At 40.1% G+C, this 17,209-nt stretch overlaps 1 protein-coding gene across 3 annotated transcripts in view; it reads left to right on the forward strand.

The window, feature by feature from the left end:
- Positions 1-17,209, forward strand: part of TRIM55 (tripartite motif containing 55) — a 223,722-nt gene that overhangs the window by 60,831 nt on the left and 145,682 nt on the right. For all 3 annotated transcript variants that reach the window (XM_077492805.1, XM_077492808.1, XM_077492806.1), the window contains exon 4: positions 8,081-8,176. In XM_077492805.1, coding sequence (XP_077348931.1) covers positions 8,081-8,176 — 96 coding nt within the window. The remainder of the gene's footprint in view (positions 1-8,080; positions 8,177-17,209) is intronic.

The following is a 17,209-nucleotide window of genomic DNA, read 5'->3' on the forward strand; positions in this document are numbered from 1 at the left end:
AGCCATTTGCATGTGCCACCAGAGCTACCCTGGACTTTATTGTGAGGGATGCTGTTTATGAGGATAATCACAAGTAGCGGTGCTTTGTACTGTTTTACTGAAATAGTGATCCTCAGCTTGATTTTTTGTTGTTATAGAATAAGAATGAGCTCAGTCGTGTTCGCAACTCCATGTGCCTGCGCTCGCCAGGAAGCTGGCACTCCACAGTGCTAATCACAGGCAGTGAGACATTTCCCAATCCGTGGCTACACAGATCGGGAAATGTCTCACTACCTGTGATTAGTGCTGCTGAGTGTCAGCTTCCTGGCGGGCACGGGCACGTTGAGTTGCGAACACGCCTGAGCTCATCTTTATCATAGAATCTCATAGAGACTATGCTACACAGCCACTTGATGGCCTGATTGAGTCACAGAGACATTGTTGTGAAGAGTTCATGTTTGTGAAGGTTTCATAATTAGCTTTTTATTATTCTTCATTGTACGCATATTTCTTGCCTTCCTAAACCTGTTTTGCATTATTGCTTCTAACTTTGAACTTGTTTAGCAAACTGCAATTTACAGTTACTCCCTGTTTCATCATTCAGCTGATTGCATTTCTGTTAAATCCCTATTCTAAAAGACATATTGAAACAGGCATGAAAATCTTAGATGTGATGCAGCTTCCTTTGGTTGCACTCATTCTGGTAACAGACAAGGACATTTATTTAGCAAATACTGTATGTCTAAATTGCATGCAGTAATTCAACAGTCTTTAACCACCTCACGCGCCTCCCAGAACAACCGCTCTCGCACGCCTCTGGGGACCCACATTGCGGCAATCGGTGATGCAGAGGCTCTTTACCACGATGTAAACGGGAAGAGCATTGGCATTTCCGATCGGCTGCTTTCCTGACAAGGGGGGTCTGTGCCGATTGTTTATTAGTGCAACCCCCCTTGAATGCCCGCCCAGGACTACCAGGATGCTGCCAGGACCACCAGGGATTGGCACCACCCAGGACCACCAGTTATGCCACCCTAGACCACCAAGGAAATGCCAATCAGTGCCCAGGCAGCTGCCTATCAGTCAGTGCCCAACCCCAGTGCCTCCCAGTGCCAGTGCCGCATATCAGTGCCCATCAGTGCACAGCAGTGCTGCCTATCAGTGCCTAGCACTGCTGCTTATCAGTGCCCAGCAGTGCTGCCTATCAGTGCCACCCATGAGTGGCCATCAGTGCCGCCTATCAATGCCCATTGGTGCTTCATATCAGTGCCACCCATCAGTGCCTCCTACCAGTGCCCATCCTCAGTGCCCATCAGTGCTTCCTCATTGGTGTCACCTCATCGGTGCAACCTTATCAGTGTCCATCAGTGAAGGAGAAAACGTACTTATTTACAACACTTTATAAAAGAATCAAAAGAAAAACGTTTTTTTTTTTTCAAAATTTTAGGTCTGTTTAGCAAAAAATAAAAACCACAGAGGTGATCAAATGCCACCAAAAGAAAGCTCTATTTGTGGGAACAAAATGATAACAATTCTGTTTGGGTACAGTGTAGCATGACCGCTGAATTGTAATTTAAACAGTCACAGCCCTGAAAGCTAGTAAATTGGCTTGGGCAGGAAGGGGGTGTAAGTGCATTGTATTGAGGTGGTTAAAGATATAATACAGTATATACAGAAAATAGTAGAATATACAGTATACTTGAAATACTAATTAGACCCCTTTCACACCGAGGGCATTTTGCAGGCGCTATAGCATTAGAAATAGCGCCTGCAATCCACCCTCAAACTGCTGCTCCATTGTCTCCAGTGGGAAAGCCCGAGGGCTTTCATACTGGAGCGGTGCGCTGGCCGGACGTCAGGAAAAGTCCTGCCAGCAGCTTCTTTGGAGCGGTGAAGGAGCGGTGTGTTTACCACTTCTCCACCGCTGTTCCCCATTGAAATCAATAGGGCAGCACTGCAATACCGCCAGCAAAACGCTGCTATTTTTTTAACCCTTTCTCGGCCACTAGCGGGTTAAGTACAGCCCTCTCTTCTTCTACCATCTGCCCCTCCCTATAAGTTGATGGGCAATTGACAGTGACATGTGACATATTGTGACTAGTTGTTTTTAAAGCGGAATTCCACACAAAATTGGAACTTCCCCTCATTTGTCTCCTCTCCCCCTCCGGTGCCACAATTGGCACCTTTCGGGGAAGGGGGGCAGAATACCTGTCTTTGACAGGTATCCTGTTCCCAGTTCCGGTAATCTGCTCTGCCACCTCCTCCCTCCTCCTCCCCCTGTTGCTGGGCCAGTAGGAGAGAGGAGCGGGGCCTCGCACATGCACAGTAGGGTTCCCGGCGTGAAGCCGTAAGGCTACACTGCCAGGTTCCCTTACTTGTAATGGCAGTGGCAGCACCCAACAGCTGATGCCAACATCACTGGACTCCAGGACAGGTAAGTGTCCTATTATTAAAAGCCAGCAGCTGCAGTATGTGTAGCTGCTGGCTTTTCATTTTTATTTTTTTGGGAGGACCTCTGCTTTAAGTGGCCACAGGCTCACTTTGCTGACTGAGATAAAACTTTAATTAGGACAGAACATGTGCAGTGTTATTAAAACATTATCACCAAATCAAGATCATACTATAAGACTTTTTCTCCTAAAATAAAATATTTTTAAAGATATCTAAGGTTTATTTGTTAGGATTAATGGTGAAACCTCTACGAATTTCTAATTGCTCTCTTTGTCCCCAGTCTCTGTTAGCCTGGAAGACTGCTCTCCAGGGGACAGAAAGTAAGTGGATATCTAAAATGTTAAGCTGGCCATAGTCAAATTGAAGTTCAGCTGGTTCAGCAGGAACAGGCTGAACTTTGATCCGTGTTTGGCTTTTTTTTGTTTGACAGAGGTCAATCTTTAGATCGCTTTGTTAAAAAAAAATTACCCATGTACGGCCAACTTTATTTAGAGTTGCCACTGTTACAGGGAAAGTGGGAAAATCTATTTATGGAGACATTCATTCCAGTGACAACTACTCAAGGTAGGATTTCCTTTCACTTTGAACAGATTTCCTAATTTCCTATTGCAATGAAAGGAAGTGACGAGATATACACTATCTCCAATGCAGACAAAGATAGCTATAAAATCCTGACCGAGGTTCTAATTTCTCCCTACTCTATCCAAAACATAATGAACGAAATTAAAAATAAAGATGCATTTGCCTTCTTTAATTTGACTTGTATTCTAGATTCTACATTGTAAAAGTCCTTATAGAAACTTAAAAGTTTTATTAAAGGCTTTTCAATAAAATGAACTATTCAGTCAAGGGTCCCTAGTAGCTTAAAACACACTGTTCATAGTTTCATAGTTTCAAGTAGGTAAGGTTGCATAAAGATAATAGTCCATCCAGTTCACCCTGTGTAGGTGTACGTGTGTCAGTGTCGATAATCATTTCCCATATCCCTGTATGTTGTGTTCACTAAGATGCACATCCAAGAATCTTTTAAAAATATCAATACTCCCCACTGACACCACCGATTGTGGAAGAGAGTTCCACATCCTTATCACCCTGACAGTCAAAAAACCCCTACGCGGCTTAAAGTTAAACCACTTCTCCTTCAATCTCATCGTGTGGCCCCATGTCCTCTTACACTCCCTGAGACTGAAATGTTTTTTTCCTACGCTGTGATCACCATTGAGGTATTTGAATGCCGCTTTCATATCTCCTCTCAAGAGTCTCTTCTCCAGGGAGAATACATTTTGTACGTTTAGTCGTTCTTCATACTTGAAGTCTTCCGGTCCCCTTATTAATTTTGTTGCCCTTCTCTGGACTCTATCTGGCTACAGCACATCCCTTCTGAGGACTGGGGACCAGAACTGGACAGAGTACTGCAGTTGAAGCCGAACCAGAGGTTTTTTTTTGTTTTATAAAGGGGCAGGGTTAGCGTTTTATCACTGGAGTAAATTCCCTTTTTGTGCAAGCTAATAGTCTGTTGGCTTTGTTTGCTGCAGCTTGACATTTCATGCTATTGCTCAGTCTTCTACCAGGACCCCCAGATCTTTCTCCATGCTTGATTTCCCCAGAGGTTCTCCCTCTAGTGAGTAGTATGCTTTTATATTTTTAGCCCCCAAGTGCATCACTTTACATTTCTTTACATTTCTCAACATTAAACCTCATTTGGCATGTAGTTGCCCACCACATTATTTTTTCAGGTCGTTCTGTAAAATTTGTATATCAATATATATGATGTGAAGTTATTGCCCTGCTTATTTTAGTGTCATCCACAAAAAAAATAAGATTGAGCTATTTCAGAAAAATATTATTTAATGTTATTGCCATACCACTAGCCATTTGTGGCACACCCAAAGCCTGTCCAAAAAGCCCCCGTAATGTTCACTTTCCTCTTTCTATTTAGGTGCTAGAACGTGGGAGACATTGAGTAAATGCCCCCAAGTTGAGTGCTCTCCCTACTGTTGAAAACCGAAGACTAGCACCCGTCAAAGCTCTCATATGTTACTTTGGTCTCAGACTAAGTGCTGGCTTCAGGGAGTTCCTCTCCACTCAACAGACTTCAGCAGAATAGGAATAAGCCCATTTCGGGTGAAGTGCATCAGTGGTAGCACTCTCCTTAGTTTAAAACCTGTACATACACAGTGCACTCTCATCCCCCTGTAATAGCAGAGGCTGAGCTCAGTGGCAATGTGACCAGGAGAAAGATATTGCACTACGCATTTTGAACTGGGTAGAGTGCTTGCTCCTTTGACGATAGGGGAAAGCTCTCAACTTAGGCCAGGTCCTAGCAACTATCTAGCTTTGGGAATGCGAACAATATTGACGTTTTTCTGCCAGGCTTTGGGGTCCTGAAAATGGCCTGGAGATATGGCAGTTAAACTAAGCAATATTTTTCTAAACTACACAGTGTATTTTAACCTACTGAGACTCCTTGACTGCTTAGTTCACTTTATTGAAAATGTGAACTTAGCCTTTAAATTCCTTTTCTGTTTATCAGGACTTGGACCATATTAGAACCCATTTACTGCATAATACTTAATGTTTCAGTTTGTATGTGTCATTCATGTACATGCGTGTATTATGCCTCAGATGCCCTCTTTCAATGATAACACATTAATTTCAATGAATATGTTATTGCAGAGATGTTACCATATATATAATGACATAATTATATTTAATTGGTACATTTAGCAATGATTCTTTGGTAATTTCATTCAGACTATGAGGATAACTAGGAACACAATACAACACCTTCTGCAGAGATGATTACCCCTTTTTAATGTGCGATACCTTCATTCCTTTTATGTTAATCTTTGGTGGATTCAACTCTTTCCCTCAAAAGAGATGAAAGCCAAAGGCTTTAGTAATTACTTTTTGTATCAGTATATATATAAATACCTAACTATAACTACAGAGCTATTCAAGAATTAACTTGCAAAGTTGTTTCAGAATAAGATGTCCCTTCACTATTTATCTAGGACACTGAGACAGAATGCTCAAGGGACACTCCCTCCATTTTCTTTAAAATAAAGTCTAAAAATATTCAAGTTGTTTCCTTTTTTTGTTTGTTTTTTTGGTTATAAAACAGCAATAATGTGATACAAAGCAGACATCTATATAGATAGCTGTAATAGTGCAGCATTTACTAAATGTGCAAAACATAAATATATATTTAAAGGTGATCTATGGTCACATTATACACTTTGGTTTTATAATATCAGCATTGTATTAACAATACAAACAATAATTATTCGAGATAATCTAGAATAGGCTTATTTAACCGGTTCCCAACAGGCTCACATTTACTGCGGCACAATGGCACCGCTGCACGAAATCCCTTACATATCCGGGGTTCCCTTTAAGAGCTGCACGGCGGGGGACCCGATGCGCATGGCTGATGTGGTTAACAAAATTTCCTCTCATTTCCTGTTGTGTTTACAGGACAGAAAGTGAAGAGAAATATCATGAGTTGGCCACACATAGCAAAAAGAGCTGACATTCCCTGATCCATCTAAAATGAAAACAAAAAAACTATAGTAATGCATGTTAGAAATTAGAAATTTAACCTACCAGTTTCGAGGTGGATTGTGCAGATTTATGGTTTGCAGATAACCAATGATAAGTACAGATCACTACAACAATTGAAGGTCATATTTTGTATATATCCATCTACATTACTGTAAAAATCACCTGATTCAGTGACCACACTATCCCACTCCATGTTGTTACTTTCTTAGTAACAGTAATGGCTATCTATGCTCTGATTACATAAAGACCTTGGTATAAGGTAAGCATACCATACATATAAAATGAAATATCTCTTTAATAGCTGTGATCAGCCTATTACTGTATCACCTTAATGAAGAAGGCAGAAGGCTTTCTGTATTTTCTTTTGCATCCGTAATATATATTTCTTCCAAGTTTAAGTATTTGGGTGTGGGACTTCAAATAGAGTAGAACTGCCACATACAGTAACTGCACCACTCTATAAATGGTGACACAAACATATAATAAAGTGTATAATAAAGGAAAAGAATACATTACAAAATATTATACCTTCTCTAACCTATAATTAACTCTCTGAGCAATGAATAAAAAAAAAAAGTACAGGTCTCAGGAGAAATAAATATTTCACTGGACTAACTACAATTGTTTATTTTTTTATTTGTTAGAGAAAAAAAAATGTATCTAACAGGTTTGGCTACCATAACCGAAAATCATCACAGATCCTCTTGCCTGAGCTAATTTCTTTCATTGTTTAGTTATTTATTTATTTTTTAATAATGGGGAAAAAAATAGTCCCCCACACCCTTAAACAAAACCTGACACACTATGTACATGTGCTAATATACACACATGAGGGCTGTAATTGAGCAGGTCTCCTGCTATAGTGGTGTCAGTGCATATATATTGCCTCATTATTTGGGCCCCCTCTCAACACAGCTCAGTAATAATTGGCACTAGCAATTTGGATCAACTGGTTCCATGGAGTTGTAACTGGAGTCAGTGGGAGGTTATTTCTTCCCCTGCTAAATAAGCTGATCAGAGGGGTAATTATACCTCTTTGCCATGCAATTTGTGATTTAAAAAACACAGAAAATTAAAAAAGACTAGAAAATGAACAAAAATCTTTCCTCTCATAAACTACTTAATACAAGGGTTAGAATCCTATTAAGTTTTTGTTACACTTTTATATCTCCTTATAGTCCAATACCATCACCTTATGGTTTTTGCTTCCTGCAAATACTGCTTCCTGTTCTAACACTCCAGTGCTGTATGCATGTCAGACTGGACCGGGTGGAAAGGAAATGGAAATGGCTCAAAGAGGCTGGAGGAGATTGGCAACACTGAGATGAAAAAAGGATAAAAGGATAAAAAAAGTGATAAAAAAGTGAGAATATTATTTTGAAAGAAGAGCTTTGATAGTTGTTTATGATATAATGATGACCATGGAGTTGACTTATTAAAACTGTAAAGTACAAAATCTGGTGCAGCTCTGCCTAAAAACCAATCGGCTTCCAAGTTTTTTGTCAAAGCTTAATTGAACAAGATGACATTATGCAGAGCTGCACCAGATTTTGCACTCTCCATTTTTTTCGTAAATCAACCCTTAAATGTTATCTAGTTAAGAGTTAGATCTGCTTTAGAAGGAGATCAAAGAAACATAAGACAATTTAAAGATTATTTTAATTTATTAAAGTTTAAGGAAGGGGAGGAACACTTTCTTTTAATTACTAACAAAAAATGTTTTGTTTTTTAAAAAAGGTAAAAAGAAAGTAAAATACCCGGTGACAAAATACCACATTAGAAGAGCCCAGTAAAGCAGATTGGGAGATTTCCTGGTGGAGTACTGTAGGCTGTGTGATTCATTGTCACTAAAAGCTTTCAAAAACTTTGCTAGGAGTCCACTCCCTTATTGTTTTCATGATCAAATTCTAAATATCACACCTGTCAGAACAGAAAGTTTCACTTTCACGAATTATAATTTCTGATTCGTGGTTACTTTTAGTTACATTTCCTGCATATAAAACAAACAAAAACTTTATATATACATTTGCTAATTTAATATCATTAATTTACCTTGTTTTGTAACTGACTGTGTTTCTTTGGCTAGTCTGAACTGTCGGAAGGCATTGCGGTCTTGGTTGGATGTAACGACCGGATTCAAGCAGTGATTTCACAACTAGAGGAAACTTGTAAAACTGTGGAGGTAAGAGATGCTGAATGTGACGTTTAGAACAATTCATTTTTTTTGTTGCCATTTTATTATTACTTTATTTCAATCGAATTTCATCATTTCCAAAATTAGTCGTATGCTTTCTAAAATTAAGTTTTAGGATTTACATATTGAATGTGTTCTTTTGGAAAAATAAACTTTTGGATAGTAAAGTGCAAGGGAGTATTATAACTGCTTTACTTTGCTGTAACTTTAAATATAAAATGTTTCATAAGAGGGTCAAATAGAGAGGTACCAAAATGTTCTTTTTCTTTTATTTTTTTACAGAACTTTTTTTCACTTCTGTTAAAGTCCACTCTGTTGCCTTTAGAGTCCTGAAGCACATTTGCATATACTGTCTGACTCCTAATCTGGTGCAGATACACTTTTTTGCAGAGTATTTAGTTAAAGTGGTAGTAAACCCGCTATTTTTTTTTTTTTAACACCTGCAAAGCAAAAGGCATAATGAGCTAGTATGCACCGCATACTAGCTCATTATGAAATACTTACCTTAGAACGAGGCCCCGACATCTGGCCCGATCCACGCCAAGGGAGCTGACATGCTCCCTCTGCGTTTCTTCCGGGTATCGCGGGCTCCAGCGCTGTGAGTGGCCGGAGCCACGATATCGTCACTCCTGCGCATGCGCGCGGGAGATTTCATTCCGGCCGGTCGGCCACTGCCGGATTTTCAGGCTGAGATTCCCCTTGTGCGCATGCGCCGCTGCAGTCAGCGGCGCATACCGAGGGGAATATCTCCTAAACCGTACAGGTTTAGGAGATATTTTGTTTACCTACAGGTAAGCCTTATTATAGGCTTTCCTGTAGGTAAAAGTTAAAAAAATGAGTTTACAACCACTTTAATTTTAAATTATGTCTTCCTATCTCTTTGAGACCACAGGGAGGAAATATCTCCATCAGAATTTCTGAAGTCTGAATTATGTATTTTAGAAACATACACTACTGCAGTAAATGTTTATTAATGTTTTTTTACATATTATCCATACTCCAACCTACTTTCCTTCTAAAGCTGAAATGTATTTTTGGGTGGAATTATCCATTTAATCAAGTAATATGAGCCTAAGGCTGGATTCATGCCTATGCATTTTAGCTTTAGTGCTTTTTGCATTTTGCAGATTTGCACTATAGAACGTGTTCCATAGGAAATCATGTTAAACAGACTGTAGTGCAACTCAAAGCACTAAAACTGCATAGGTGTGAATCCAGCCTAAATGAGATAATTGAGTCTGGAGAATACCCTGGTGCCTAGATTTGGGATTTGACCAGTGTTACATGCAGTGAAGTGTGCGTATAGACAAACCCTTTTTTTATTTTTGGATAAATTGGGTTACATCATCTGTAAGGTCTTGATGGTTGTATTTTTCTTCATTTCCTGCACCAATGATGCCAGAGGAAGTAAAACGAAAACTTTGCAAATTGAGGAATTTTCTCTTTAGGAAATTATGACCAGAAAAGGTTCATATTGGGAGATTTACCTCACCACCTGTTCTCGTACGATACCAGATCTTATCATTTTCATTTAATTAGTACAGTTTTTGTCAAAAAATCCAAAACAAATGCAATTCAATTTATTACATCACTTCCAAATTTAAATTAACTTTAGTAACCTCTTCATTTTTGATATGTAGACTAACATGCAAAAAAAAAAAAGGATGATCATTTGTCCAATAATCTCATTGTGTATACCAGGCTTTACTCTATCCAAAGCTAAAATAAAAAAATGTGCCAATACATACACTTTAAGGCCCCACCAAACACAGAGTTGAAACATATTCTCAAAAGGTATAAATATATGTTACATCTTGCATCTGGATTTTGCATGTTGTGGCATGTAACAAGCCTGGCATGCTCCTTTACTATCCCAGCAACCAGGAAACTCTGCTTGTCAAATAATTTGGCAGGGCTAATGTATTACATTATGGAAACACTCAGTCTCATAAGTATGTAAGAGCTACTGGATTACATGTGAACGATTGTCTACATTATTTTGATTTGTGCCTGGCCAAGTACAGTACTTCTGCTCCTGTGCCTAAAGTTCAGTATTGACAAGGTTTTCTGTGAGCCCATTATGAGACTTCCCCGCACCTCCTATCAATGTCATACATTTTCTTTAAACATCCCTGTCCATACTTAGATAAGAAGTGGGGGGGGGGGGGGGGGGGGGGTTGGGGCATGTTCTGTTTCAAACGCTGTATGTCCTATGCAATGACATACCTTTTATACCTAGCCTGTGTAGACCACCATAGCTGCTTACTGATTTAGCAGAGTCTAAAGACAAATTAAACAAAAATATTACAGCGCACACATGCAAAACTGACATTTACCTCCAGCAATGCTTTTTTTTTTTTTTTTTGTTCCACAAGTTTTTATTGGGTGAAAAAGTGGACATAATACAGTTTAAAGTAAAAAAAATACATAGAAGCGCATATTATATATGTAACAAAAGTCGAGTACAATTACATAGTAAAGTAAGGACAATATTCAAACAGGTAATACATTAAGTAAGAGATCAAATAAACATATTATTACACCGTATTAACGGAGGTCAGCTGTTTGTTGAATTGAATACATATAGAGAGGGAGAGGAAGGGGTGGGGGAGGGTGGAAGAGAAGAAAAAAAAATAAAAAAAAAATAAAAAAAAATAAAAACATTGAAACTTACAGATTATATTTCATTTATAAATGAGTTAATCTCCTAATTCCGTGCTTCATTACTGAGTAATAGTTGCTTTATATTCTTGAGAATTATTGTATTCTATCCATTCATGCCATGTTGCATAGAATCTTGTGATTTTTTCCTGAGAAATACTAATGAGCTCTTCAATTTGTTCTATCTTATTTATTCTCCGAAACCATTCCTTTTTTGTTGGAACGGATTCGGAGCGCCAATGGAAGGGGATACAGTGTCGTGCAGCGTTAACCATAAACATTGGTAATGATTTCAGATATTTTTTCCTAGGGATATCGTTTATATGAATGAGGTATTGTGCGGCATTAAAGCTCAGGGGTTCTGAGGATATCTTGTTGATGGTTTCGTGAACCGCTTCCCAAAAGGTCTGAATTAAGGGGCATGACCACCATATGTGGATCATCGAACCTTCCTCTCGGTTGCATCTCCAGCATTTTTCTGAGATTGTGGGGGAAAATTTGTGTAAAATGGAGGGTGTCCTATACCATCTGGATAAAATCTTATAGCTGCATTCCTGAGTGGCTACATTTAGAGACCCTTTGTGTGCATAAATATGTATTTTCTCCCACTGTTCTTCGGATATTGAGATGTCAAGGTCTCTTTCCCAGTTTTTGCATGTTGTATTGGCTAAGTCTGGTGCCCCATCAAATAGTGAGTTATATATGATTGAGATGAGATGTCTGTGTGGTGTTTTTTTCGTACAAAGGTCTTCCACTGTCGTTAGGGGTTTTGTCCAATGATGTGATATCTGTTTGTTGGTTAGGAAATGTCTAATTTGAGTATAGATCCAAAGGGGTATTTGGAAGGGTGCTATAATGCCATGAAGGTCTTCTCTAGAGAGTATTTTCCCATATTTAAAGAAATGATTGGTGAGAATTTCCTTATGTGGCCAGTTGTGTTTGAGAAAATTTCTTTCTAAACCTGGTGGGAAGTCAGGGTTGTTTACTAGAGGGGTGAGGGGACCATACCAGGGAGTGGAGTTCTTGGATTTGAATGTGCTGTTAAAGGTTTCTAAAGTGGGTCCAATTAGGGGATGAGTCTTGATATCGCTAGAGTGAAATTTAGGGTTAATCCACGGGAGTGAGTTAATTGATAGGGGAAATTGAGATTGTTCTAACTTTTGCTAACTTTTGTTAACTTAACTTTTGTTCTCATTTGGGGTAGGATTCCTATATGAATTAATACTGCGTCTATGAAATCCCATGCCACCCTATCGAACGCCTTCTCTGCATCGAGGGAGAGAAAGAATCCTTGTTTTTGTTTCGAGGTTAGCCAATGGATAATGTTTAGCGCTTTGGTCGTATTATCTCTACCCTCTCTGCCAGGTATGAAGCCCACTTGATCTAATGTTATTAAGGATGTAAGTAAAGGTAAGATTCTGTTTGCTAGGATTTTTGCATATACCGTATATACTCGAGTATAAGCCGAGATTTTCAGCCTCTTTTTTGAGGCTGAAAGTGCCCCCCTCGGCTTATACTCGAGTCATCGCTGTCTGCCCGCTCGATCAGCGTGTCGAGCAGACAGACAGCGGCCATTCTATTCAAAAGCCGCGCCTCCGGCTCCGCCTTCGCCTGTGATAGGCGGAACACTGAATTTCCCAGCAGCCTGTGTTCCGCCTATCACGGACATCGTATCATCCTCGTACTACGGACGAGGATGATACGACGTCTGTGATAGGCGGAACACAGGCTGCTGGGAAATTCAGTGTTCCGCCTATCACAGGCGAAGGCGGCGGCGCAGCTTTTGAATTTTACAATGGCCGCCGACGAAGAGGGCACGGGACGGAGGCAAGGCAAGGCACGGCACGGCACGGGACGGGACGGGACGGGGGCAAGGCAAGGCACGACACGGGACGGATGCAAGGCAAGGCACGGCACGGGACGGAGGCAAGGAGGCAAGGCACGGGACGGAGGCTCGGGACAAAGGTAGGCTGGACACACACACACACACACACACACACACACACACACACACACACACGGATGGATGGAGACACACACAGGGATGGATGGATGGATGGATGGAGACACACACACACAGGGATGGATGGATGGATGGATGGAGACACACACACACAGGGATGGATGGATGGATGGATGGAGACACACACACACAGGGATGGATGGATGGATGGACACACACACACACAGGGATGGATGGACGGACACACAGGGATGGACGGACACACAGGGATGGACGGACACACAGGGATGGACGGACACACACACAGGGATGGACAGGCATGTCTCACCCTCGGCTTATACACGAGTCAATAAGTTTGCCAGTTTTTTTGGGGGTAAATTGGGGGCCTCGGCTTATATTCGGGTCGGCCTATACTCGAGTATATACGGTAATTTTACATCTACATTAATTAAGGAAATTGGTCTATAATTTGTGACTTGGGTTAAGTCCTTACCTTCTTTGGGAATCACAGTTATATGTGCTTCTAATAGTTGTTTAGGGGGTTGGTTTTCTGCATGTAAAGAATGGAAAGAGTTCAGGAAACGTGGTTTTAATATTTCAATAAAGGTTTTGTAGTATTGTAGGGGTAATCCGTCAGGGCCTGGGGCTTTTCCTATTTTCATCTCTTTTATAGCTTTATCTAATTCTGTGCCAGAGATCGGTTGTTCTAGTTTTTGGGCTGTTACATCTGAGATTCGGGGTGGACTGTATTTACTTAAAAAGTCTTGAATGAGGTTGGCTCTCAGGTCAGAGTTTTGTGGGCTTTTGGGATTGGAAGGGATATTGTAAAGAGATTGGTAGTAAAGTTCAAATTGTTTTGCAATCTCCTCATTTGAGGATCGTAATTTACCTTGTTTATCCATTATCTGATGGATCGTTGCTGAGGTTTTTTTGTTTTGTACTGCTTTAGCGAGCAGTCTCCCACTCTTGTTGCCTTGTTCGTAGTAGATCTTGTGTCTTAATATATATTGCCTTTTTGTTTTTATATTTAGTTCCTCTGCAAGCTGTTTTCGCGCACTTGTAAGTTCCTCAAATGTTGAGATTGCAATAGTTTGTTTATGCGTTTTTTCCAGATTGTGGATGTGGGTTATCAATGAGTTTATTTTGGCTTGTTTTTCCTTCTTTATTTTGGCTAGTTTTTTTATAAATTCTCCTCTAATAACACATTTGTGTGCCTCCCACTGTGTGATTGAAGAGGTTTTCCCATTTTCGTTTCTAGCAAAGTAATCTTTTAATATGTCATTGAACTCGGAAACATCTTTGGGGTCTTTCAGTAAGGATGTGTTCAGTCTCCATGTTTTGGTGCTGGTATTTTTCTCTGGGAAGGTCATTGTCATGGTGATTGTATGATGGTCAGATATCGTCATTGGTTCAATAGTGCTGTTGCTCAGAAGGGGAATGTCCGGTTGTGTTATAAAAAAGTAATCAATTCTTGAATATTTTTGGTGAACATTGGAGAAGAAAGTATATTCCTTGGTTAGGGGGTTGAGGGTTCTCCAGGAGTCATGTAGCATAAGGTTTTGTAACTGAATTTTAATTAGTTTCAATGCTCTATATGGGAGACTCGATGTTCCATTTGAAGTGTCTATTGCGGGGTTAAGTGGGATGTTGAAGTCTCCCCCTAGTATGATAATTCCCGACGCGAAGGTTGTTAAAAGGTCTGTGGTTCGGCGAAAGAAGGCTACCTGTTTAGTATTTGGGGCATATATATTAGCAATGGTCATGGGATGATGTCCTAGTTTGCCTTTCAGGAAGATAAATCTACCTCCAGGATCTGTCATAGTGTCTTGGAGTTGGAAAGGTGTCTGTTTGGAAATCAGAATCGAGACCCCTTTTGTTTTACCTTCTGGGTTTGTGGCATGGTAAGCGAATGGGAACCTTTTGTCTTGTAATTTTGGGGCTTTTTCAGATTTGAAATGTGTTTCTTGGATACAAATAATATTTGCTCTGTGTTTATGAAGCTCATTAAGAAGTCTAGTCCTTTTTTCAGGTATGTTAAGACCTTTGGCATTAATTGAGAGAAATTTAATCGTTAGTGGAGTAGATGTTTGTTTATAGTCAGTCATCTCGGAGTGTTGATTTTCATTACTAGATAGGTAAGTATTTAAAAAAAAAAAAAAAGGGGGGGGGGATAGGGTGGGATAGAATGGAAAGGGATAGGGGTATGTGATTGGTGTTAGACCGGGGGTAGATATAGACCTGCTAGTCTACCCTACGAAAAATCCGGTATGTTCAAAGGGCAAAGATGGTTGCCCTTTGTGTGAGATCGGGGTCCACTCGGGGTTCAATGGATGCTTGTGTTTGCTTGGTAATTATTGGAATATTAACCAAAAGGAAGTGTTTTCTTTTATCTCTTATTTAATTTTTTCCTTTCTTTCTTCTTTAAAGATACTTTTTCTAACAAAAAATAACTTCCTGCACTCGGGAGAAGTCATTCAGCATAAAATTGGGTAGTTTAGGGCATTTATCGAAAACGTGTGCCAGAGAAAGGGATGGTATTTAACCTAGTATCAAATGGATGGCTTTAGAAATGAGACGTTGTGATTTAAACTCATGTGTACACATGTGGAAACGTATTTGGAAGGTTGTTTTTTAGATCTACCAAAATATATAGCTTTATTGATACAATCTTGTATTTCTAGTGCCCAAGAGGGGTTAGTAAAACGATTAACTGGTCGTTAGTGTAGGCTTTCAGGACTGGTCTAAGGGATGGTTACAACAGGTGTATAGTGTGCTAAAAACAGTGAGCCAGCTTTAGGTCACTCCAGTAGTCCATATTTGTATTTAACGTTACAACATTAGAATCAATTGTTGCTCATATCATAGTGTTTATTTTAAACCGTTGGAGATAGTGTATGATGTGTAGTCACAAAATTTTTACCATATGTTAGTAATAACTGGTCAAAATGGAGATACTGAATGTGTTGTCTCTGCTCTGAAGTTAGTGTCTCTCCTGGTGAAATACAGGGGGGGAAGGAAAAAAAACAAAATTGGGTTGCTTTCTAACGTCAAATGGAGACACCTCCAAACTTCCAAGGGGGCGGATCTCTCCCCCGGGGTTACTACTATTAAAAACAACTCTATTATAATTTCGAACTTCAAACATTTTTGACCCGTATCAACATTGTAAACCTCTTAAACAACTTATACCCGGTTTTCTTATCAAGATAATCTTATCTTTGGTATAAAGAACAAGTAAGAAAAAACATTTCGTAAAATGTAGATATATATCTAGCAGGTTGTAAACTGAGTGATATGTTCGTTAACCTTAGGGTGCATGGAACTGCACACTCCCCTTTTTTTTTTTTTTTTTTCCCTTCCCCTTATGTTAACCCTTAGATAAGGTCACTGTGCATGCAGTAACTAGATTTGTTAACATAGCATTAAAGTATCCTGAAGACCTTATAAACCTATGCATTCCCTGTTCTCCTTATTCTCCTTGTCTTCATTACTTCTTTTTGGTATCATAGCATACCATTAAGCGTTGGTTGTCTACTCTGTGGCTTGGCTGGTCTGAGTTGTTTAGAAAATTGTCTCGGCTAAAGGGGTGTTTATTACCATGAAGGATCGAAAGATCCGCATCAGGGGGGGAGGGGATGTTTCTAATCTGGGTTAGTGGGGTGATCTAAAACCACATTAAATCCGCGGGGAGCATAAAAGTTAAGTATAGAAGATATGCCCTCTCATTTCACCCCCGCCTCCCTCCCAAGTTCCTTCGTTCCCTTCTCAGAGTTTCTTACCAGGTCTTGCTTAAGAAGTCCTTTATAGAGAGAGGGAGAAGAATGAGAGACATAAGACAATGCGGAGCAGAGTGAGAAGAGAAAAAGTAAAGATATAGCAATCAGAGAGAAAAGAGAAGGGTCTTAGTAGCGTGAGGTAAGCAAAGTCAAAGTTTTTGAGGGTTTCTAGGAGCATGACTTATCCTGGAAGGTAAGCGTTCAGGTGTCCATTTGCTCTCGGTGATCCATGCGATCCCTGCGTCTGGGTGGGGAGATTCCGGGACTTCTTTGGTGAGCGTTTCTTCTGCTGAAATGCGGAGATGGTGATCTGCGACAGCGGTCTCTATTCCTCTGGGATCTTGGAGTGAGGTTGTTAGAGATTGCGATCCAGGATTCGTTCGGAGTGAAGGTGCTATACCAGTCCGGAACTTCAATTCTGGGAAGATCTAGGGTTTCAGAAAAAGCCTGGAGGTCTTCTGGTGTGCGTAATAGTGCTGTGTGGCCCCTCCACGTGGCTGAAAGGCAGAAAGGAAATTTCCATCTGTATGGAATGCCTCTGGTGCGCAGTTGCTCTGTGATCGGGCGTAAAGCTTTGCGCTGCTGCAGCGTGATATTTGATAGGTCTTGGTACAGTTTGAT

Source organism: Lithobates pipiens, unplaced genomic scaffold (assembly GCF_037356315.1).
Source record: "Lithobates pipiens isolate NorthernLeopardFrog02 unplaced genomic scaffold, aLitPip1_a1.2 Scaffold_19, whole genome shotgun sequence".
Taxonomy (NCBI): domain Eukaryota; kingdom Metazoa; phylum Chordata; class Amphibia; order Anura; family Ranidae; genus Lithobates; species Lithobates pipiens.